The sequence below is a fragment of the Neocloeon triangulifer genome, unplaced genomic scaffold, assembly GCF_031216515.1.
Source record: "Neocloeon triangulifer isolate White Clay Creek 2 clone unplaced genomic scaffold, ASM3121651v1 ptg000009l, whole genome shotgun sequence".
Classification (NCBI taxonomy): Eukaryota; Metazoa; Arthropoda; class Insecta; order Ephemeroptera; family Baetidae; genus Neocloeon; species Neocloeon triangulifer.
This window is the reverse complement of record NW_026775551.1, coordinates 1,796,393-1,820,623: the sequence shown is the minus strand read 5'-3', so window position 1 is coordinate 1,820,623 and position 24,231 is coordinate 1,796,393. Positions and strand designations below refer to the sequence as shown.

The window sequence follows — 24,231 nt, the reverse complement described above, 5'->3', positions numbered from 1 at the left end:
ATGACACAAGCTTCACTTTCTGTTGGTTGGTTGGTTGCGGAAAATTGGAAAACGAATCGGATCATGCTCTGCTTTTGGAATGAAGGATTCCCGTGTGTGTTTTCTCCTTATCAATTCTACGTAATTTTTATACAAATGGTTGCAATTGCTCGCGTCTCGCACGCAAATCCACGACGGGTCGATTTGCCAAAATAATTCAAACTCGTCGCCGCTATTGTTATAATGAGATATTAAAAAATACAGTACAAAAATCGGTGAGCGTCCCATACGAGGTATGAGCGTGAGCGCGATTTGCATGCGAAAGGCGGCAATTTTAGTGTGTCTGACAAAAATAATAAATTAACAATCTATTTACAACCGAATAAGTTACATAAATACTACATTTTCAATTTAATAAATTATCGTCATTTCAACAACTAGAAACTAAGAAAATAAATTATCTCGTCTCCATCTCTTTCTCGTTTTTTTTTAATTTACACGACTAAAAACTAGAGCACTAAATGTACAGTATAGAGAACGATAAAACTGCCTCTGTTCTTCGTTAGTCTACTACTTTTCTCAGTTTAAGATTTCGCAAATTAATTCTTCTTTTCTCTGCTCAAAAATGTATGTGTGTGTCTCTGTGTTTTAATTTTAAATGTATTTTTTCACTTTTTCAACTTCTCTTAGTTCAGTTGATGCAAAACGCAATAATTTTCTATATAAATATCCAAGGCACAAATATGTCCGAAAGAGTTTCTCATTTTAATTTTCTCTCATTTATTTTTAAATCTCTCTTCGTTTCGATAGCTATGTCTGGTCGATTTGCTCGTCTAAACTGGGACTATGAGAATTTTCGAGTGTGGCTAATCCAAAAACGGTGTTTTTTTTTCTCTCTCAAGCAGCAGTTCGTCGACAAACACCTCTCATGTTCATCATCAAGATACAAATTCTAGCAGAGGACGCCTAGCTTATAAAAAATTGTATAATAAACTTTTATATCAAGAGTGTGTGTTACACGAACTTTGCGTGTATAAAGTGTCTGTTTGCTACGGTGAGTGAGTGTATTTAATTTTTGCGAGTACAATACAATTATTACAGTATAATATAATATGTTTATATAAAAGCAGCAAGTCTAACATTTTAGAAACTCATCCTCGAGTGTTGCGAATTATATTTCTCGTTGCAAAACCGTCTGTTTCAGAATTTTGAGATCATGGCATCTCTATTAATTGAACAGGACATTAGAGGGATGCTGTTCAGTTTTGCAGTTGGACAGGTCATGAGGAACCGTGTCCAGGCAAGTTACACACATTTGCTCCACACCAACTGTGAAAACACACCGACCGAAAAAAAGTAACCAATGCCTGGCATAAAAATAGATAAATAGCGGGCTGCCTATATAACAGGCTGAGCACATCCATTGTGTGTTAGTTAATAGTTGACTCGGCTTATTTTTTGCATCAAATCACTCACTACAAATTTCATCTAAGGTTATATGTCGTGTATATATTAGTTAATAATTGCAGCATTTGAACATTAGCGACTTGAGCTACGGTACTTCTTGTCTGTCTCGGAGTTTCTTTAGTTCTTTTATGTTCGGATATTCTACGGTAAAGACAGTTTAGTAGTGTTTCTTTTGTATTGCATGTTTTCTCTGCTCGAGAGTCGGCGTCGGTTGCGACTGATGATTATTTTAGATGATTTTAAAAGGAAGCAGAACAGACTGCGAGTTTGAAGTCTGTCTGTGTTTATATATATCACATCAATTGCAAATTGCACCAGCCAAACCTCGGCCCCGTCCCAAGCAGATCAGTCACTCACACGTAAAAGAATCGGTTAGCGGACTATCGTTGAGACTAACAGAGAAAATATTACATCAGTAGCGCAGTTTTGCCTAGGAGCAGATATCACATTCAAGATAACAATATATGCGTGTGTGAGTGAGAGTGTGTGTTTGTCTGAGTGAGTGAGTATGTAGTATAATTAAATAGAGATATTACGCTTCAACATTGTGTTTTTTACCACCAAAATGAGGATTATTAATTGCCTGAGACGGATTTTCTCGAGTAATTTTGCATGCAACATTTTTGTAACAGTCATCCAATTGAACATGAAATTTGTACACAATTCAAAATAGTACGCAGAGAGTGAGAGAGAGAGAGAATTCTTCCCGATTTTACTTGAATACAATTACCGGATCGCTCTAATATTTTTGCCTTTTTGTCTTGCAGTATGTATGAGTGTGGATTATACTGTGTGTATCTAATATTCGATAATTATTTATGCTTACACGTAAAGCGCGCGCGCACAGAAAACCGAAACAACGAAAAGCAGAGAGTGGTGAGACTTTGAGGGGCGGTGGGTTTACGTCCAGAAGGTTCGCCGGCGGGACTTCTTATTACAAAGTGGGTCCCGGAGGCAGTCAGTGGGAGCGCGGAGGCTGACTAATTTAATTCTATCACGTTTAGGTGCATTCGATGATGTGGTGCTGCGACGACTCGATCACACTTGGCCTCTGCGGAGGCTGGTGGTGGTGCTGGTGTGGGTGTTGGAGAAGGTGAGGGTGCTGCAGGTGGTGGTGCACCTCGAGGACGCTCTCACCACGGCCCTCGAAAGAGTCTCTCGAGTCCATGTCGTGGGCCTCTTTTTCTACGCTGCCTGCTGACACAAAAAAGGCATTTAGAAATTTAAAATGAAATTGTTAATTCAAAATAAAGTTGGAAAAAGTAATAGTAGCAAGAGCAATACACACCTATGCTTACTTCAGATGAGGCATATTCGTAAAAGAGACCAGGAGGGGACGCACCGGCCAAAGCAAGCTCTTCTTCGATGTTGTTTGGCCTGCAGGAAGTTGTCTTCCAGTGTGTTCTGTGAATACATAATTCCAGCATGAGCTCAAGCACTTGAAATAAAATTTGAATTTTGTCCAACATTCGAAGGTAGTACATACCTGAGTCCACTGGCACTGATGTACTTCTTGTTGCAGCCTTGACATGTGTAGGGACGCTCGTTTGTGTGTAGCCGCTTGTGCAGCTTCAGGTGGACGAACTGGGTGAACTTGGCAGGACAAAGGTCACACGCGTAGGGCTTCTGACCTGAGTGTAGCCTGAGGTGAGTCTTGAGGTTGGAGGTGCTGCTAAACCTCTTTTTGCAGATGTCACACTGGTGAGGTTTTTCTCCTGTTGAAATCACCAAAAATCAATATCGCAACCAGTTTTTAATAAATCAAAATTTAAAATTAAAACAAAAATCAGAATTGTTAAATTATCTTTTACCTGTGTGCACCAGGTGATGCTTCTGCAGGTGGGCCAGTTGGGTGAAGCTCTTGGTGCAGACATTGCACTTGAAGGGTCTCTCGCCCGAGTGCGTCCTCAGGTGCACCTTGAGGTTGGACAACTGGCCGAAAGTCTTGTAGCAAACGTTGCACTCGTAGTGCATCTTGCCGTCCTTCTTCTTGAGTGGGTACGGCAGCGACCTGTAGCCCCTGGCGGCGGCCGTGTTGGGGCTCATGGGGCTTCCGCAGGGCGACAGCGACGAGTGCGACGGTGACCTCTGCATGCCGGGCGGCGAGCTGTGGATGTGCAGGGGGGAGAGGAGGCCGCTGCCCGGGGGCGGCGAGTACGACTTCATGTGCGGCGAGTGCTGCATCATGTACGGGGGCGAGTTGGAGGTCGACGAGTGGATCAGCGGCCCCTGGGCGTGGGGGTGGTGGAAGCCTGGAGGCGCGTGGTGGTACATTCCAAAGAAGGGGGACCCGTACAGGTCGTGGGGGTGGTGCGGAGGAGGCGGTGGAGGCGGCGGCGGAGAAGACTGTGTCGGAGACGACTGCGTCGGAGACGACTGCGTCGGAGACGACTGCGTCGGGCTGCCCTGGTGGGGAGGTGGAGGCGGCGAAACGTGCACCACCACTGGGGGCTGCTGGTGCGAGCTGGAATCGGGGCTGAGGGGCATCGCGTGGTAGCGATGCGACTTTTTGTATGAATAGGCCATCTCCGTGGGGCTGGAGGGCGAAACCTCGCTGGTGGAGACGGCCGAGTCCAGAGACCGCCTCACATTGCCGCCCCCGTTGATGTCCAGCCGCCTCATCAGGATGTTCTCCAGGATGCTGGAGCCGGGCGGACTCTTTCCGGAGGGGTTGTCCTCGTAGTAAGACTTGTAGGGCTTGAAGGCCACCGGGCTGCTGGGAGCCTTGATGGCTTCGGTGGTGGTGCTCGTGGCGACCAGGATGGGACTTTTAGCTCGGGTCACTGGCTCAGGACTGGCAACTTTTTCAGCCTCGACCAGGGCAATGACGGCAGCTGCGGCCTTGGCGGCCACGTCAGACTTGGTCTTGTAGTGATAGGCCTTGGAGATCTTGATTTTGACTTTGCGGAACTCGTTCTTGACTGAGTCGGCCGGCTCGTCGCAAATGTAGTTGTTGTTGTCAACCTCAGAGCTCACCACGCTGCCCTTACTTGACTTTTCGCTGGGCTTTTTGCTGCAAGAATAATAAATAAAATTAGTGTTTTTTAATTTATTTTAAATAATATTAAAAAAAATTACTTAAATTAAAATAATAATTATTTTTAAATAATATTTAATAAAAAAACTACTGACCTGAAGTCCAGCACGTAGTTATTTTCAGAGTCAGAGTCACTGCTGTCCTCTGGAGGGGTGAAAGCCGCATCGTCGTGGTAGCCATGGCTGTGGTAGCCCTCGTCCGAGCGGACAGACCCATCAGTGGGGGTGAGTTGGCTCGACCTTTGCTCGTAGTGCTCTTTGCTCGAGGGTGAAGCCATCAGAGGCGGGGACGTAGACTGCTTGTGGTCGCTCTCAGTGTCCACCATCGGCGTGTCTTCCTCGTCCTTGATTTCTGCAATCTTGGCAGATTCCTCCTCCTCTGCCGCCTGGTTCTGCTGAACTGTCAATCCTGAAAATTAATAATATAAAATTAATGTCACGTCCGATTTTCTAATTAAAATTCGTTTGACATTTTATTGACGGAAGGCAAAGGTTTCAGCGTGCGCATTTGTATTCTTGGCGGCGTCGCCTAGCATGTGTGCGCGCTCAGAATGTAAATTTTCGCAAATAAGTGGGCTTGATCTCCGAGGAGCGATAAAATTCAGGATAGTAGCCTCAATAAAGGTAGACGGCCCTTGATGCTTGTTAAGTAACACTTTCTAAGAGCCGCAGCGCTTTGAAGTTAAATAATTTTCTCAAGAGTAATCCTGACCTAGATACGCGTCTTCGGTAGTGGGTCGTTGAACTCAAACGAGTTCGCAGCGTTATGCTTCAGGTTACTCTCGGCAGGGGGCTCTCCAAAATTCGCGAACCAACGGCATTGAAAAAATGTAATTCAGGAAACAGTTCTTTTCACATTCCACGTGTAATAAAAAATTGAAGAAAAAAAATCAAATTCATCTGATATAAAAAAACCCAAATAATTCTAAATTACATAAAAATTTACTCGCCAATCCCATGTTTTTTTTTTTTTGCATTAGGTTAAATGAAAAAAAAAAATATTTTACAGACCCTTTTCAGCCTGCTAACATTGAGTTATGCAAACCGGCACGCAGCTGTGCTTCGCAGGCTGCCTAACTTTGCTAATTTAATCTGTATTAACGAAGTTACATTTTCCCTTTGGAGCAACGTAATGAACCGTGATAGTTTGCCGATTCCACAAAAGTAAAAAAATGAAACAAGTTTAGCCAACGGATTACGAATTTGTAACAGTGGTCGATCGATCAATGACCTTTGTCGAGTGAGTTTCAAACGCATGGAACAATGAAGCCATTAACCGGGGCCATTTACCAAACACTTTCCCGTTATCACCGACTGGCTTTCTCTGAAATAATTCCGAATTCCCCAAAGTGTCACCTATACGTGTGTGGGACCGACTAAGGTCAACATAACGGTGCGATATATTGGAGCATAATAACTACTCCCGGACCTCTCCACTGCTTTGATGCACACACATCAAAGAGTTGTAAGCAACGCGCTCTTATCACGGCGCATCATCCAACGAGTCTTCGGAATAACAAAGCACATATAAAGTGAGTGAGTCTGCCCGGCGGGTCGTTCACCTCGGCCAACTGAGCGTATCTAGGCTGGCAGAGGAACGCACCGCTGAAACCTTTAGACCTACATTCGCGCTTGGTACTTACGAATGCGCTGCAGCATCTGCTCTCCAGTCAGTGGGTATTTCAGTCTCTCGGCGAACTCGCGACAATACCACACCAGCAGCTCTTGGTCTGGCAAAATGGGCTTCGTCGTGTAAAAGTAAATGTTAGTCTGCAAACAGAAAGGAATGCGGAGGCGGCCGTAAATAAACAAAACTCCTGCGGGCGGCGCAAAAATTACCTTGTACTGACAGGCTATGAGATTCTGCGACTCGGACGAGTAGGCTGGGTTGACGTACCTCATCCAGTTGGATTTCGCAACGTCACAGCCATCAACATAGTAGAACAATTCGTTGTCCTTGTAGACCTGATGGCAATTTTTTTGCGATGTTTTAACAATTGATATCATTTTTAGTAATTTTTTTTATAAAAAAACCGACTAAAAAAAATGTTTTTCTGCTAAGAATCTATATTGTTGTTCGAAAAGAAAAATTTATTTGGAAAATAAAAGAATTCTTCTACATTATATTGTTTTATCAAATATTTTAAAGATTTTTTGTACTCACCCTCCAGAAGTACTTTCTGTTGGCCGACTCTGGGACTGCATCTTTGGCGTAAATTTCACCCACCAGTGGCCCAAAACGCGTGCCACGAGGAATGTAACTGGTGCTCCAAACACCCAGCACCTGCAACAATCAAACGCCGAACGTCAACAATGCAAATGGTGACCCGGACACGTCGGTTGCCAGCAACTGTACATTATGCTTGTGCACTGGCCAGCGAGCCGGTCAACATTGGCTGAACGATAGGTGCAACTTTCTTCAGCAGTGACATCAATGAAGACTCACAAGTGAGAATCAAATTAGTCGACAAGCCGATCAAAATAGCTCTTCCGAAAATTCATTGTGTAATACTACCATATTTTTGGTTATGAAGCACCGCATATATAAAAAGTAAAAAAAAAAAATTGATTTATTGACGTGAAAAAAATCGCACATTTCAATAAATTTCATCTTCATTACTGGATATAAGTATTTTAAATATTGTAAAATATTTATTTATTTATTCATTTATAAATTTAAAATTTTGTACTTACGTCTGAGAGTGCTTCTGAGGGTTTGAGCACAAGGTTTCTGGGCAGGGACTGCTCAGCGCGGTTGAGGCATCCCGGCTCTGGTGGTGCGTCAGGCACCAAATACACTGCGCGGTGCTCGAACTCCTCCTCGCGCATGGACGCAAGGTCCCATGGGCCACCGTCGTCCATGTTTTCCTGCAAACAAAAAAGAGAATTGTTTGCGTCACAACGGGAAATATTTCCAATCGAAAGAGAGAACATTGAAATGACGCCTGCAGAATGAGTGAGTTATGCAACTGGCACGACCTCTAGACTCGTTTCCGCGCAAAGGTCAAGTGCAGAAGCGCCGAGCGAAATTGCAGAACTTCCTATTGTTTGAAATTGGTACACGAGCGGACACTAGTATTATTATTTATTTTTTTCTGTGGGAAATCGAAAATAAAATCAATGTTGGTTTGTTTGATGGGTGAAATTCTAAATTACTGAGAGTCACGTCTCGAAAATTGATTTGTAAGCTATTTGATTTGAATGGGAAATAATAATGTTTGCCAAGAAGAAATAATCACCGGCAGACGAGGGTGGAAAATCACAAGTTGATCGGGAGGACGCTGCTGAAACTTTCGCTCGCCCGACGAGAGAACAACAAAGGCCGCAGTGGGTTAGTCTCTGTGGCAGCATCAGCAGAAGTGAGAGATGCACTTTTATTCGCGAATGCACTCTCGCGTCTGCCGCCGCGGGTGCAGACTGCGCTCGATCGATAATTCACTCACTCCCACATGCACGTCCGTTCAAAGTGCAAGGCCGGACTGACAGCGTGCTGGTGTGTGTGGGCCGCGCAGCCGACTTGCAAATTTTCCACGGGCCATAGGCGCATGATTGCGCCTCGCTGCAGCAGCCTCACTGCCGCGAGGGTTGGTGTAGGTTGCATTTCGCAATCGATAATTTGTGTGCAGCTCGGCGGCGCCGCTTATCAGGCAATATGCGCAGCAGTTTTTCAGTCTAGGCAGCGGCGAAAATAAAATAATGATACAACTCAGACATTCTTTTGGCACTCTGATGGCAAAATGGGTGTCGTTAAGGAATTTTTTTTTCACCGGTTTAGAATTGATATTTAAAAAACAATAATAATAATATTTATGCGGCGCGCACGGAACGTCAGTTGTGGGGCTAATTGCGGTGGCGCGCAATTATTACCCTTTGATAAATTTGAAAAACAATCGAGCCGGCTGCCTTTTAATTTGCATTCGCGCCGCACTCTCTTTGTCTGCGATCGCAGGCACGCAAAATTGGCATGCAAAGCGGCCTTAATTACGGGGAATAAATAACGTTCGGGTTGGAAAAAATTAAAAAACGCCGCATTGGCTATAGAAGTGGAAGTCTGGAGGGCGGAAAAGTGACCGAGAACGTGCCGCGAAACACAATATCGTCCGTCAGATTTATCGGCGGCCCTGCGAATGTGAATTCGCTCGCCAAATTCAGCGGCGGTGTCTAGACGACGTACGATCTATGCAGCGCGCAAAAATCGCCGCAAAAAGCAGAGGGCGAGTCACGTGAGCGCCGAGGCAGACGGCGGCGGGCGGCTCTGCTTTTTGTCGCTGGCGAGAAGCAAAAGCAGAGAGAGGGGCCGTCGGGGGGTGATTTTCGGCGCGGGAGTACGCAAGGTCATGGCTACAGTGGGGAAGGTCAACAGCAGACACAACATTGGGCGGTAGCGCCGCAAAGTGCCCGCCACCCAAAGCTGCTTGTGGCGCGAGTCGGCGGCTCTGCTGCCTCTCGCCGAAATCGATCAAAAAGAAGTGCCGTGTATAAAATACACACATACACACGCCACCCCTCTGCGGACGCCGCGCCGCGTTCTCCACTCGACAAGACTTTTGGCGGGACAGTCGTACCGTCATGAGCACCGAAACTATGCACGCCCGTCTCGCATGCGTGTGAAGCGTGATCTTGACTGGATTCGGATTTCAATAATTACAATTATTATTTTTAATGAGACGGAAATTCTCTGTCTGCGTCAAAGATTTTTGCGAGTATAAGTATGAGTATTTCTTTGTCGAGTGCCGGCGAGAGAAAGAGAGGTGAAACCATCAAGCACCCTTGGCAGGTCAGCGACGGGCGATTCAGCAAAACTCCTCTCCATACGGATCAATACGGTCCATGAACCGAAGATGACTTTGCGAGATAATAAAAAGCAAAAAGAATATTTATGAGACTACGAAATTCGGCTTGAACGGCTGCCAAGTCGCGCCACCATAAAACTGAATTGTACATCTCGGAGCTAACAAAAAGCGGCATTTATGGATTTGTTATAAGCTCACCTGTCTCATTGGCGAATCAAGGGGTGAATTCTGCTCAGTCGACAACCACCATCTTACGTGACAGCTTTCAATCTGCAACGACAAAAGGACGGCAATTTAGAATCATAATTTTTTTCTCTTCCATTCAGCGTTTTAATTAAGATGCAAGTGCCCGAGGGGGGATTTAATGGCGCGTGTTCCTCTCTTTTTTTTACATGTACATCGCGAAGCAGCCCCGCCGGCTCGACGACGACGCTTTTAGCATGCAGCTGAATTGTCTACAGGGCCTTATTATCATTAGGCGGTGATTATTTTGCCTGCACAAGTGGGTGTTGCTACGGGCCGCGGTGGGTGATGAGCTCGCTCTCCGCACAGAGCGTAATGCTGCGCTCTTGTTTTTTGCTGCTTTCAGGCGCAGACTTTATTATTGCCAGCGCCTCCCGTTCGCAATTGCCTCTCTCCGAGAGCAGGCGAGCACATACACATAAGTACATTCTCTTTGGTAATGTTTGAAGTTCGCGTCTTTCAGCCGAGATTCAAGCGCCGAGCTGCTTTTTATTCACGGAAAGGCCATTTGCGTCTTTATGTGTGAGTTTTGTTTGCTCAGTCAGCAGCAGCAGCATCTCGTGGGTGCACCATCAAAATAATTCGTTATCAGCTCTGAGACTGAGATCCGCCGACGGGCGCAATGTTAAAATACACATGCACTCGCACACACTGGCCTTGGCTCAAAGTCATGCTCGGGTCGCACCGACAGAAATAATAATCTCCGGCGTGCAATTGTTATGCGACTCTCGCTCGCCGCTCCATGGCTGACTGGCTGCGTTTGATATTGACAAAGATTAAAAATTAAAATTATAATCATGATAAAAAATCTTAATATTGTTTCATATTAAATTAAAACTAGAAAAACGCAAATAATATATAAAGAATACCTATTTATAAAAATTGATTTTGAATTTTCCCTCAAAATTGTTGCAAAAAAGGTGAAAATTAAAGGAAAATTGACCCCCAAGAGGCTGGTACTTTTGTCATGTCCAAAATGAAACTAATTGTAAGTGCGAGGAATTCATAAAAAATTAAATGGAGATAATGTAATCTTAATAAATTAAAATTGCAGAAATTAATAGCGCAAAGGAGTGAAAAATTTAGAATTTTTCCAACTGAGCTTTAAATTTTGTGTAAAAAGCAAAATAAAGTGAACCGGGCTTAAATAATTTTTATTTTTCGCCCCTTGTGTCGTCTCTGGTGTCACCACTGTAAACACTTTGGTGTGTGAAAATCCGTGCAAAAAGGGCCAGCCAGAGCGCTCTTTATGAAAGGGCGGTGCATCTCGATCAAAGAAACCGCTGGAAGCTTAATTAGCTCTCGCAAAAAAAAACTGTTTGCCCACCAGAGATCCAGGGAGATCTGTCTGCGATGCGAGAGCGCCCTGGCAACAGAGCTGCTGCCGTTTTGGAAACGCCGAATTCGGATCGGCGGGCAGCGCAGACGGGGGCGACTATTTGTTCGCGAGTCGCAGACACGGGGTTGATTGTGAAAGCAGACGCGCCCGCCACGCCCGTAACTATAGTAACGCCGGTGCAGCCACTTGATTCTCTGGCGTGAGTGACTGCTGCGTGAATGATGCTGCAACCCGAGACGCACGCGGCGGCTGCTGCACGCCGCTGGCCCCCCGAAGGGTTAAATGGCTTTCCGATTAGGCCGCGAACACGAGATGTGTCGAGCCGAGTGCATTATAAGAAGCAATCCATGCCCTTGCCCAAGTCAAAACAACTTGCGAAACCCAGTTGGTTGCATAACACGTCCTTTCAAAGTGGTAATGAGCACCCCATTCACACATCACTCAGACGCGTCGCCCCAATTTTTTATATAATAGACGAATTTATTTTTTCTATGAATACATTTCTTTCTTTTTTTTTTAAAAGTTCGAGCGAATTGGCCCCGACGGAAATTAACGCGCAGTGTGGGATGGTCGGGAAGAGCGGGGGCGAAGGCGGCATCCCAGCTCGAACTATTTCCATTCAAAACAAAAGTCGGCGCAGACAGCGCGACGGCAATTATCGTCTTTTTCCCTCAACCCTGTCTGGCTTCTGTGCCTCCGCGCTGTATGTGTACGAATCTCCTGCAGAATCAATCACCGCGCCCGCCGTAGAATATCGATTCGATTTTCGCAAGCATACATATGTGTGCAAGATTTCATGCTTAATAGAGATTTGACCCCGACTGCAAATTTTAATAATTATTTAGTAAAAAAAAGCATTACGGATCAAAAATTTGTTGAAACTTGCCAATTTTTTATTGGTGATTTGAATTTAAAATCGGCTTTTCGTAGTCGGGTTTTGTGAGTTTTTTACTCTTCAATAAAAACAATATCATGCTCTACATGTTTCGGCTGCGGGCTGCAGCCATTATTCGTGAACTGTGGAATCATTTTGGCCAGAATTAGTACAAAAACCAATCTTTTAAAAATATTTTTCATTGAAGATAATAATTTTTCGTGTAAAATTGTATTAAACTTCATTTGTTACATAAAACATTTTAAAAAAATTGAAAATTGATTTCAAATTTTCTCAACAAGTTAATTTTTTATAATATTTTGAACTCAATTTTCAAATTTTGTGTAAAAATGTAAAACTGTAAATAATTTTACACGAAAAGTTGTTATCTTGAAAGAAAAACATTTTTTTAAAAAGCATTAATTTTTGTACTAATTATTGTCAAATTATTTCATACCTCATGAATTATGACTTAAACAATAAACAACTCACAAAACCGATTGATGAAAAGCTGAATTCAAATCACCAAGAAGGAACCCTCGATAGTAAAATTTTACTAAAAAATTACCAATTCTTTAATTATATTAAAAATTAACAATTTGAATCTCCAATTGTGATGCCCTTTTTTGTTGATTGAAACAAGTTTTGATAATTAAATATTATTTTTAACGGTGAAAAACGTTTGTTACCATGCAAAGTGCAGAGAGACGAAAGAGAAACATGACCTCTCTTCAGGATATGCTGGGATCAAAGCTTGGAAGAAAGGGAAACCGCAAACACAGCATCGTCAGACATACTATATGTATGTGCCGAGAGAGCATAATGAGCATGCTGGCGTGTGCATGTGTTTGATTAACAGGCATGGAAAAGAAGAGTACTCGTGAAAGGGTGGGTGGATGGATGGATGGGGCTGGCTGGCTGGCGGGAGACGCGCGCGGTCGATGCATGTGGCGCGGATTACGCTTGGTGAAAGAGAGTGCGGCAGGCAGGCATCCCCGGCTCTCTCTCCCTGCCGAGTGAGGGTGCAATACACTATTTGGTGAGCCGGCGGGCACGAGACACTCCGCCATCGATCCCAGCGGTACCCTGCTCACCAACATAGCCACCCTCTCATCTTCGACGGACAATTAGACAAGTGGCAACGCACCGCATGAGCAGCCCATTGTTTTCTGCGGCGCGCCACTTCAGGCCAAAAGCGCCCAGACACATAGACTCGAGTTTTATCATTTGCACCACTTTTTTATTTTCTTTTTAATATTTTTCACCCTTAAGGTCGAGCCAAGGCAAGCAAGTTTGCGCTAAATTAAACCCTCCAACTCCCGTCGTCGTCGGCTCCAATTATTTTTTCGCGCTGAAATCATGAAAAGCACTCGACGACCGCGTGGCTCTTTTTCGTATTCATTTTTCATTGCCTCGGCATGTATTTTATATTACGGTGGGAGTAGAGTTCGCGCGGCGCGGTCACGCCATGCCGATTACTTATCTCTCGCTCGTCAGCCGGCGTAATTTGTTTATTTACCCTCGGACGAATGGCTCGACCCACGCCCAACGCTGCAAATAGAAATACGCGGACTAACGACGTGCACGTTGGGGTAGGCATAAGAAAAAAAATACAAGCACCGGTCGCTTCTCAAAGCAAATAATGATAATAAGCGACTTTAGACTTTGAGTGTAGCGAGGTCGTCCACCCCTATAAACAGAAGCCGTACCAGCATTTTTTTTCATGTAACCAGACGACTTACGTGCAGATGACCTTTGACCCGGGTGCATGTCCGATGTGTGCGTTGGGAACGGCGGAGCGCGAAGTGAAGCGTTCCGCGACCGTCTGCCTATAACCTACCTCAATTCGGGCAAGGATAGCCCCTTGCACGGCGTCTAAAAGGGGAGAGTTCGCGAGGCGGGACCCCGGTGGCGAGAGAGAGCGCGCGCGATATAGAGAGGGGTTTACGCAGCCGCGCTGTACAGAATTGCACGCGCAAACCGAGCTGATAGAGTCTGGAAAATTTCGGCTCAGACGGCAATTTGAATAAATTTAAATTATCTCACCCTTCAGACGCGGTGTAATTATAGAATTGTCACTTTTTTTACTCGTGTTTTCCATTAACTCGCGCAAATGTATAAGTCCCTCTCGTGAATGCAAATTGAATAAGAGAGCGACTCATTTCCGTCCAGCACAAAGAAAGAGTCTCGACAGAAGGGCAGCAGTCATCTGCTCACTGCCATGTCCTAGGATAACCTGCTGACGTCACTGTTTTAATGATAATAAACAGCACTTGCATCTCTCCGCACGGAGGGCATTAAATTTATTATTAGTGAGAATGAAAGAGGCACATGACACGCGGAGAGCGATTAACTCTTTGACTTCGCAGAGGCGGTTGACCTCCAAAGTTATAATTAGGCGTCAAATTAGCGAGCACCCTTTCTCTGAAATTCGGGCCTCGTTAACTCTCTCGCCGCTCGCTGGCGGCCCTCGGACGGCCGCCGAGCGAAACTGCGCGAAATGCGCCGAGCCGCGCGCGCGGTCGTCGACCCCGCGCGCGAGAGGGGTAATATGTGTGTGTGTGTGCGGACCCAAATGCGGTGCATACTTTTTTTTCCCTCTCGCGCTCCCCATTCCAGAGAGCGGGTGCGTGCAAGTTGCATACATCCGGCGTCGCAGTGCGGCCGACGGCCGCGGCTATTTCGGGACGTGACACCAGAAATCAATAGATCGAGTCGAAGAACCGCGATGCACCCCGGTCGTGCGAACAATCGGCAAATTTTTAAGTGGGGGTGGGACGCGGCGAGGGGGCTGGCGGAGAAGGAGTATATTAACCTAGGTCAGTAACATCTGAAAGTATTATCGAGAGTTAGGTCAAATAAAAGTCGATTTTATTAAGCGGCTTGGTGCACTCGCTCGCTCGCTCGCCGCCGCCGCTGGCTCTTTTTATGCACGCTTCGAGGGGAATCTTTCTTTCTTTCTCTGCAGGCTGTTTGCTTCTTCGTTCGCCTCTCTCTAATTCCGATTTTACGACCAGCCGAGTTGTAAAAAGGCGCACGCCACTTCCAACGAAATGGCAATCGGACTTATGCGAAATTTATGACGCTCTTCCGGAGAATTCGATAAAGAAAAAATATAAAAATAATAATGAAATGAATTTATTCTTCGTCTTCAGCGATTGAATAAATTTAATCTTGTTTCCAAGCCGCACGAAAGGGTGCAAAGTGCATCGGAGATAACGCAAGTTGGAAAGTAAAGAGATGAAAACAGAGGTCTGTGAACTCTAAAGGATTATGCAGAAACACGCACATTATTCCGTGTCACGTTGAAACAATGTGAAAAGCGTACTTGTGTGTCTATTTAGAACATTGCGCGAGATGCAAACATACTGGCCGCGTGTGCGTTACCCAAACGGCGGAATTAAAATTTTAAAACAAACGAGCGGCGCTCGACGGCGTGTGAAAAGCACTCCGCGGTGATTATTCAGACTTCAAAGGCAAAACAACAGAGCGCGGGGCTGTTCTCCACCCACCCTCGGTCGATGACCCCGCTCTCTCCCAACAGAATAAACTACGTAACAAGAAGAGCGGTCGGATGCAATTCCTACCTGAACCTTGAGGCTCCCGCGACCTTTGGCGAGCAGGGCGTGCTCAGGGGGCGAATCTCTCGTTTTCGGGCGGCCAAAACGTTCGGCGGTGGTGCGAATTGTGCTCATTTACTAGAGTGCGGCCGCGCGCGCCGAACCTACCTCAATATAGACTGCGTTAACCCTCCCCTGCCTCGGCGGCGGCGGCGGCACCAGCGATACCCCTTTCTTTCTTTCTCGCAGCCATAAAATCAATGCGGCTGCGCCGGGCGACTGGCCGCTCTGCCGCCAACCCTTCGGAACCCCAAACGGCTCCCGGCCGCCTCCGACCCGCCTCAACAGCCACCCCCGCCCCCGCGGGGCGAACTGGGGCACTCACTCCGTTTCATTCATTTTATGTCCGACACTTTTGCATGCGTTACTTCTGTTTTTTTTTTTGCACGTTTCAAGAGACGCATCGTCGGGCGCCGTATAAAGAGAAAGAAAGAGGGTGGCTCTCCCCCACCCACCCACCCGGATCGATCAGTGCATGGTGAACAACCTCCCGGCTGCACTGGCCTCATTTTCGGTTGCAACCCTTTCGGTACCCCTTTGAGATCAACACTTCCTATTTACGCACGATATTTTTTTGCATATCAGTTTTTATCGGACGCATCGTTTCGGATGCGCAATTGGCGCCGAGCCAGAAACACGTGCGCTTGAATAATATCAATGGGATGAATATAAAGAGGAGGAAAGGGATCTGGTGGCGATGCAATGTGCAATCAGCGGGAGGGCCGCCGATGAAAGGTGCATGCATATGCATCCCATTGTGCACTCTGTTTCAACTTGCACTTTCTTGCTTCCGAGTTATTACTAATGCAAGTGCAAGCTCGCTCTCTCATGGGTTGCTCAGCTGAGCACACAGTGGGAAATTTCGCTCAAGTGGAAAAGTTGCTAAAGCGAGTTTGATTGTTTGCGATGGAATGCAAATACATCAGAGTTTTATATGAAAAGATAAAAAGGATGAGCAGAACAATTAAATTTTATAGCATTTTTCCCTTCTTAATTTATTGTATTTTTTTTTAATAAATAAATTTCAAGTTTATTAAATTTAATTATATTTAAAACAATTTCTATAAAATTCCATTTTTTTTTTATTTCATTTATATTTTACTTCTATTTGAGAGTTGCCATTGTCTTCAATTGGTTTTCTCCTGGAGGGATTGACAGTAACATTTTGTAAGTCGGCTAATGAACTTTGCGAATATTAAAAACGCGTCCCTGCTTGCATTGCAAGTGAGAACAGAGTCATAACGGTACTGAAGTGCGCGCACACTACTGACCACATTAAGTGCTTTCGCGCATTGTGTAGGCCGGCACATGCACAATCGCTTGTTTTGCACCTGCTTTTCGTCCGACGGCAAAATTCTTGCACTCGTCTTTTGTAGAAGGATTAAGTGTGAGAGAAAGAGGGAGAAGAAGGGGGAGCCGCTTGCACAGCATCACTAGGTCAACGCACTTTTTGCGTCCCTCCGTATTTTACTTCGGCGCGTCCTGTCGGGGCAGGGCATGGACGGACGAGAGAAGATGAGATGTGGAAAGAAAGAAAGCAGCAGCTCTCACAATAATGAGAAGGAATTTCTTTTCATTCCCTTGTCATCTCGCAGAAAAATGGCCTGCCTGAGAAATGATGCGCTGCCATCATTTGAACGCTGCTGCACTCGGGCTGCATTTGCATCGGGCGTGAGACAATTTATCTTCGTTGGGTGCGGATTTTCAGGCCGCTCACTTTGCGTGAATGAAAAATTATTGCATTCTTGTCCAGCATGATTGCTACAAAATAAAATAAAAGTAATTTTTAGCTGAAAAACTACAAGAAAAGTTGTCAAAAATTGACAATTTTATAAATTATTCATTATAATTAATGATAATTTCAATTCAGAAGTGGAAGAAAAATGTTATTAATTCAAAATTCGGCTGTGAAATTGTAAAAAAAAATTGATTTTCTCCATTATTATTAATAAAACGTGCTTTAATATTAATATTTTTTATTTCACATTATTAAATAATGCAAATTAACGCAAGCGGAATTGGAGGCAACGTAAGTGGTCTAACGGAGAATTAGTCTCTGTAGAAATGACGCGCCAGATGCTGCTGGTGCCGCGCGTATGCGAATTACTGCTGCAGCGGCCGTGGTGTTTTGCATTTTCGGGCACAATGCCACAAAACACCGCGGCTACATTGTTGGAATTGCGGCGCGGGTACGCCACACCGGCGGATCGTTGTGCGAAATTAATTAAATAAAAAGCCAAGCTGAATTTCGTTCCCAGAAATTTCCGTGTTTAAAAATGCGAGGAAAAGCGGTTTTATAGCAGCAAACAATAATCCGTGCAGCTACGGCAACGAGCAATTTAATTATGCAAAATCCGTGGAGAGAGAGGCTGCGACGGCGCCTCACTCGACACCATTATATCGCACCCCCTACACTTGGATGTTAAACTGAGAGGAAAAAATGACAACAAAAGAGGCTGGCGCAGGTTAATTTGAGATTTTATAATTGCCGTGCATGACTTTTGGTGCGCCTGTGAGACTGTTTGGTGGTTTTGCGCAGTTTGCTCTAAGAGTGGCAGTGAAAATGGAATGGGTGCTGCGGCGGGGTGCTTGCTCGCGAGCAAAGGTCAATTATTTCTGGTTTGCGTGAGGGTTAATGCCTCGCGTCTTGCGGCCGGTCAAGAATAAACAACTTCGAGAAACCGACTCTATATTTTTTTTTTATCTTGGCACTCACTTTTAAAAAGAGGGGGCAACGAGAATTTTTAGCCCCCAATTACCTTGAAGTCGCGACGCCGGCAGAAATAGCGCAGAAAGTGCAGAAATTTATTTTCCGCAGCTCCACCGAGCACCAGACGAAAACAAATAACGCATTTTTCACCCCGGGAATTTCATTCCAGAGCCGTAAATCTGCCGCCGGGGTGGGAAACAATTTTATATTACGGCTCCTCGCCCTCTGCTCAATGAAATTACGCAATTTGTTTTAATTACAACGAGCGAGTTTGCTTTAATTATGCAAATAATCTGGCGGGAAATTGGAATTTACGGTCTTTGCAGGGATGAAAAATTGGCCTTGCCGGGATGCGAACGAACAAAAAATTACAAATGAACTTTTTCGTCTTTTAAAAAAACTAAAGGCAAGGTCGGTCTTTATTCTCATTTTTGTTTGTGCATCCTGGTTTTTTTTCTGTGATTAGAGGTTTTCACGGTCCGAGATTTTTTTTTCATTCTGAGCGTGAAAATCGAAAGTACAAGTGTTTTTTGCCGAAGACAAAGGCCGCAACGGGACCGAACGCATTGTGTCTAATTTTCCTTTTCCTGTCGGGCGGCGCTGCCTGCGTTGTGAGTAAACCGCTTTTTATGTATAAACACGCGGCTCAAAAAGCGAGCAAGCGATCGGTCCCGTTACTATGGGAGGGGGAGCGGCCAACCTTTTCCCTGTGGCTGCCTGTTGAGTTACCTCACAAGGCAGGCCCTGATTTAATGCATCATCACGGTACCGTTACAAGTGTGAGTTTGCGCCGCCGCCGCCGCTTGAATATCAGTCAGCAGGTATATTATTCCTGCTCGATAAATACATATAAAATAAATCAGGGGCGGAGGATATCGGAATGAAATGCGAGCACCACCTTTCATTGCTCTCCGCAGACCTGCAGGGGGTTGAAATAATAATAAAAAAATAACAGGGAGCAAAAAAATTATCCCCAGAGTATTTTTTTGTCCACCGTCACTTTTTTAGAGGTCGAATGGAGGGCGATGAACTTTGGAGGGCCCTGGGAATATTTTCGAGATGCATCCTGTCTGCAGCGCTTAGGTCAGGATAGATAAAAAAACTTATCTAGAGGATAATAACACTCGCTTTCAAAAACAATTTTTTTTATTTACCCTCGCTCAGACAGTTATATAGGGTGCTTTGTTTAGAAATCTCTTTATTTCTTTCTTCCTCATGAAAATATTTTATTTTTTCCATATATAAATTTTTGAACTGCGTCCTTTGGATCTAGAAAACGTGACTAATGTTCCGAAAGTGCAACAAAGTCATTTAGGGGTGAAACTAACTGTAAAGCCCAAAGGGCGACTCTGTTTGATTTTGCAGCTCGGCGACCCAAAAATTCCCGCTGCAAGCAAATGAAATGGCCTTGCCGCGGCGCGCGGAATTCTCATCTGGCAAAGTGCCCTTGCCATAACTCACTCGGCTCGCGGTCCTTTGCGTGACACTGCCCTGCTGCGCGAGTTGCGAAAAGTCGTGTCTCGGAAAAAGAGAGTCGCGGGGCAACTCGATCGAGGAGAGAGAAAGAGAGGAGGAAAATAATTTATGCAAAGCATAAAAATGTGCTGCAATTGAGAGTAATGGATGTGAATTAATGACGCTGCGCGGGATCATTGACTGATCTGGGCAGCGTGCCAGCTAAAACACATGCGATCGCTAATTATTCCATTTTGCGGTTGAGTCACGGGATGGATGAACAAGAAAATGCGCGCGCATCAATAAATATACTCAGATCAAAAAATTAAATACATGTATAGAAAAATATTTAATCTTCATCATTTTAAATAGATTATTTTAAATAAATTATTTTATAGTATTTAACAATTTAAAATCGTTTTCACATATAATGACAAGCGATAAACATTAAAAGAAAAAAAATCTGCTTATTGATCTGCATAAAAAAAAATTGAAAATTTATTTTTAACAGCAGTCAATCCTACTTAAGTTTTTAATAACAATAATTTGGAAACTATCAAATATTTATAAATTTATTTTAATAATTTGTATTTGATTTAGTCTTAATTTGGAATGACGTCACGCGCAACGAGCCGAGTCGTCATGCGTCGACTCCTTTTTTCATTATCACTGCCACGGCTTTCTCTCGCGCGCTGACGAATTTTCTGGTCATGGTCCTACATTTATTATATTCGAGGCCCAACTGCGTCATAGCGCTCGGAGTGAAATTGCTCCGCTTTGACCTATCTAACAGTCTCGGAATGAATCCAGAAAGAGGCACTGCAGCTTTTCTTTTTCTCTTTCATCTTCCAGAACAATCTGCGTGATTAAAATTTCTCCCGCTTTTCTCGCCGTCCGTATATATAAAATGAACAAGAGAGGGTCCTTTTCTCTCTCTCTCTCTCTCGTATACGGATAAGTTTTCAAAGTTGAAAAGTTTCCAAGAGCAGTGGAAAAACAGCTGCACATGATCCGGCGTCTGCACAGCAGAGACGTTATTAAACTTTGGGCAAAAGTGCCAGTGGGATGAAATTTATTCGTCTGCCGGTCCGATACATATGAAAAAAGGAGAAAAAAAATCAGCAGTTGCGGTTAGAAAAATACACTGGCCGCGGGGCAAAAAGTGGGCACAGCGGTGTGTGGCCCGCGATGGTTCGGCTTGGCGAAACAAAAAAGGCCGCGCGCTAACGGTGCTCGTCAGTCAGTCAGGTCGATGGCACCGCGGCCGCTCAACAATGAGTGAGCCACGTTCACTCTCACTGGCCATTGACTCTGCGCGCCGATTAAAATTATGTATGTGCAGCCGGCGAGATGATGATGATGGTCATTGCCAGCGCGGCTGCTTTTCCTGTTCAGCGAAAGTTTTGTTCGGAAAATAAAAAATGTCCCCGCGTGACGTCAGCGGTGTCATCGCTCTTTTTCGTCGTGTGAGCGAACGGCCTTCGCGGAATTATGCAAATTCCTTTTTGTTTCCCGGTCACACCACTTGTTAGAGCCGCGCCGGGTGAAAGGGACGAAATAAATTTATTTATTTATATTCGGGTGATTGGGTTCGATTGGAATGCGCGCGAGCAGCCTTAAAGGGATGTGCGTGTGCGCTAAATGAGAGTGAGCGTTGAATCGAGAATGTGTATAAGTGTGACCCTGACTTTGAATCAAAACGCGAAGCCGTTGCAAGGTTTTATTTTTGTATTATATATGCGACGACAACTGTCATTATTATAGAATGAGGAAAAGTTTCTATGAAAATTCAGAGGAAACTATTTATATTTCAACGCAAAATAAAATAGTTTAAATATAATGACATTTGATTAATAAATTAATAATAATGCTTAATATATTGAGAGAGAAAAATTAAATTTTGGTTTAATATTTCAGACAGAGTTATTTATCCTAAAATTTATGGTTTTTCAGGTAATTAAAAATTACATAAAAAAATTAGGTAATTTAAAGATTTGAATTAAGAGGCTGACATGGGTTTTTTTTTATCTCGGATGTTTTAGAGAAATTCTTGCCGTTTTGCCCAACAGTTCCTTTCTTTTCAAACAAATTGTTTGCAGCAATTGAATGTCAACAATGTTATTTAACAATTTGGAAAAATAAACAACAATAATAATAGATTAATGAGAAATTAAATCGGCAAATTATTATTTACGACTTTTATTTAAAAAAAAAAAAACGGCTAAATTATTTCCCTTTAAAATTCACTCTATGCAACACTTTGGCTGAAAGAAACTGGGCCAAATTTCAGCTTGAATAGATTTTTTACGTCCATTGTTTGAAACAATGAGAAAAACGGGTGCGACAATGCTGGAGGGGCCAGTGGCCGTGATGAATCCGCTGGGGCCTTGACCGTCATTTACCGCGACCCTAAAGGAGTGGATTCGCGCGATTGTGCTCGCAGCCCTTTTATTTATTTTCACCACAAAGAACTCTTCCCAGAAGAAATTGCATTGAAAAGCCTCTGACAATTTTATTGCCGTCCCATAAATTTATACCGAAATCGAAAGGATTCTCCACCGTAGCCTTGAAATTTTCCATCCCCTTCGAGGAAGAAACCCGACAGTTGATAATAATAATATGCAAAACGGAAAAAAAATTCGAGGAGGCGAGTTGCGGCGGGTTCGATTACGTGAGCGAGTCTATGTGTATAAAACACGGCGAGGTCGTTGGCTTTTCGCACCTTGCGAAACATGTTTCGCGAGCCGCCTGCTGCGGAGAAACAAAAAGGTGCCAAAAATATTCACTTTCGGTTCATCGTCCGTTTTATATAAACCCGCCTGTGTTCGTTATGTACACACGATTCCGCCGTGTAATGACGAAAATTAACAATTCCTCGGGAGGGCCAGTGAGCGAAGCGCCGTTAAATGGAAAAAAAGCCGCTTCGCCATATCGAGCCGGGGCAACTTTTCATCATAAAACGCGCGACAGGTGGCAATTACGGGTACGCCAAAGGTCAGAGATTTCGAAGCAAAAAGGCCGCGGCAGACGCCGAGAGCGTTAACCTGCGCCGTCGAATTACGTTTTATATTATTTGGCAGCCGCACAAGTGCAGCTGCACTACAGGTGAATATTCGAAGAGCGGCGAAGAATAAATATATATAAATCGAAGAAGAGAAGAACACCTTGCCGATTATATTCTTCTTTTTAATAAAAGTCGAGAGTGAAAGAACGACGAAGCCATCCACCTGCCCTTGCGCGAAACAAAGCTGCTCGATTTTTATTTTTATTTTTTACTCGTTTCTTTCCCCGAGGGAGTGAGAAATAAATTCGCGACGGATGATGATAAATAAAGCGGGCACGCCCGCTCGGTTTTATCTTCTTGTGTGTGCAGCTTGCACCACTCACGCCTTTATTGTTGTTGGCGGCAACAATAATAAAGCAAAAATGCAATCACCTGCGGGGCGAGAAGTGCATCTCGGGAGGAGTCGAGCGCAGATGAATAATCGCGAAACAGCGATTTTGAATTATTCGTACCGGTTTCTGGGCGAGAAAGGTGGCGTTGAGTGATGACGAGACCGGCGCTTTGCAATCAACCTTAAGAGCCGCTCTTTTCCAAATTGCCATCGTAAATCATAAGGAAAATCGAGCGGGCACGTTTGAGATGAACACGCACTTAGTTAGACGCAAGTGAGAAAAATAAAAAATAAAAACTGATAAACAAAAAAGTTGAGAAATGTTGAAAGTTTTAGAATGAATAAAATTGAAAAAAATTGCATCATTTACAAAATTTTCAAAAAATTGTATTTTAAATTTCCAAAAATTTAGATTTTAAAAGTGAAAAATTTAAAAAAAATTGGTTTAAAAAAAATAAATAAAAAAAATTTACACAATAATATTCCATTTAAATTTTAATTAATGAGGAACAAATTTCCATTTTACTTGAACTGCTTGATATTTTAAAAATACTTTCCGAACATACTAGAAAATTACACTCTCAAAATTTCTCCTCTAGAACGCATCGAAAAAAAGGTCATCGAAATAAATGGTACTCACTGGAGTCGTCAGCTCATGCACCGGCACTGCTCGGATTCGGGCAGTAAAATGTTCACGAAAAATCCAAAAAAATTCCGGTCACAAGCGGGACACAAAACTGTTTAGAACAAACTGGGCAAAATCCAAAATCAGCTCAGGGAAGGCAAATGATAATCCGTGCTTGCGGCGAATCCACGTGATTTGAGACCACAACGCACAGACACGTCCTTCTGCTCGGCAACCAAGAGGCCAACTAACCAGGCAGGCGTCGGGCCGTGATTACACTTCCTCATTTTCAGTTCCCCCAACGCATACCTGCTGCCAGCCAGGGAGGAGGAGCTCGGGCTTGCTTGCTCGCTGCTCCGTTATCCTATTCATGGCAGTGAACTTGAGCATTCCTCCTCGGTACGCCACCACACCATTAATTAAAAACACTTGTTTCTCGTGGTAATAAGCCGGCCAGACGCCGGCCGGACATCCTGATCTGGGCCATTTTCAAGCAACAACTTTTCTCGCAACACAATAAAAAAAAACCCATGCAGATAAGAGAATTGATGGTCCTTCGAGACCCGAGACGCACGTTCAAGTCTCCAGGAAATCTCTTAAAAAAAGTTTCATTAATAGGCACTTTTTGATCTGGGCAGTTTATCAAAATTGCCGTTTTGTCCAGCTATTAATTTTCTTTTATAATAAATCTTTTT

The 24,231-nt window shown here is 44.1% G+C and overlaps 1 protein-coding gene across 4 annotated transcripts; it reads right to left on the bottom strand.

Moving 5' to 3' along the window:
* Nucleotides 1-472: 472 nt before the first annotated feature.
* Nucleotides 473-23,805, bottom strand: LOC132195117 (PR domain zinc finger protein 1). 4 transcript variants are annotated; one of them, XM_059616878.1, is made up of 11 exons: nucleotides 23,552-23,805; nucleotides 9,474-9,545; nucleotides 7,177-7,350; nucleotides 6,647-6,766; nucleotides 6,322-6,447; nucleotides 6,126-6,252; nucleotides 4,579-4,891; nucleotides 3,258-4,459; nucleotides 2,933-3,161; nucleotides 2,735-2,850; nucleotides 473-2,640 (listed from the first exon to the last, which is right to left on the bottom strand). In XM_059616878.1, exons 2-11 carry the CDS (start codon nucleotides 9,480-9,482, stop codon nucleotides 2,447-2,449), a joined length of 2,610 nt encoding a protein of 869 aa, XP_059472861.1. In that variant the 5' UTR covers nucleotides 9,483-9,545; nucleotides 23,552-23,805; the 3' UTR covers nucleotides 473-2,446. The 4 variants fall into 4 exon arrangements, with proteins under 4 accessions (XP_059472861.1, XP_059472860.1, XP_059472864.1 ...); XM_059616877.1 differs by lacking the exon at nucleotides 23,552-23,805 and adding an exon at nucleotides 15,319-15,469; XM_059616881.1 differs by lacking the exon at nucleotides 23,552-23,805 and adding an exon at nucleotides 13,778-13,923.
* Nucleotides 23,806-24,231: the final 426 nt, after the last annotated feature.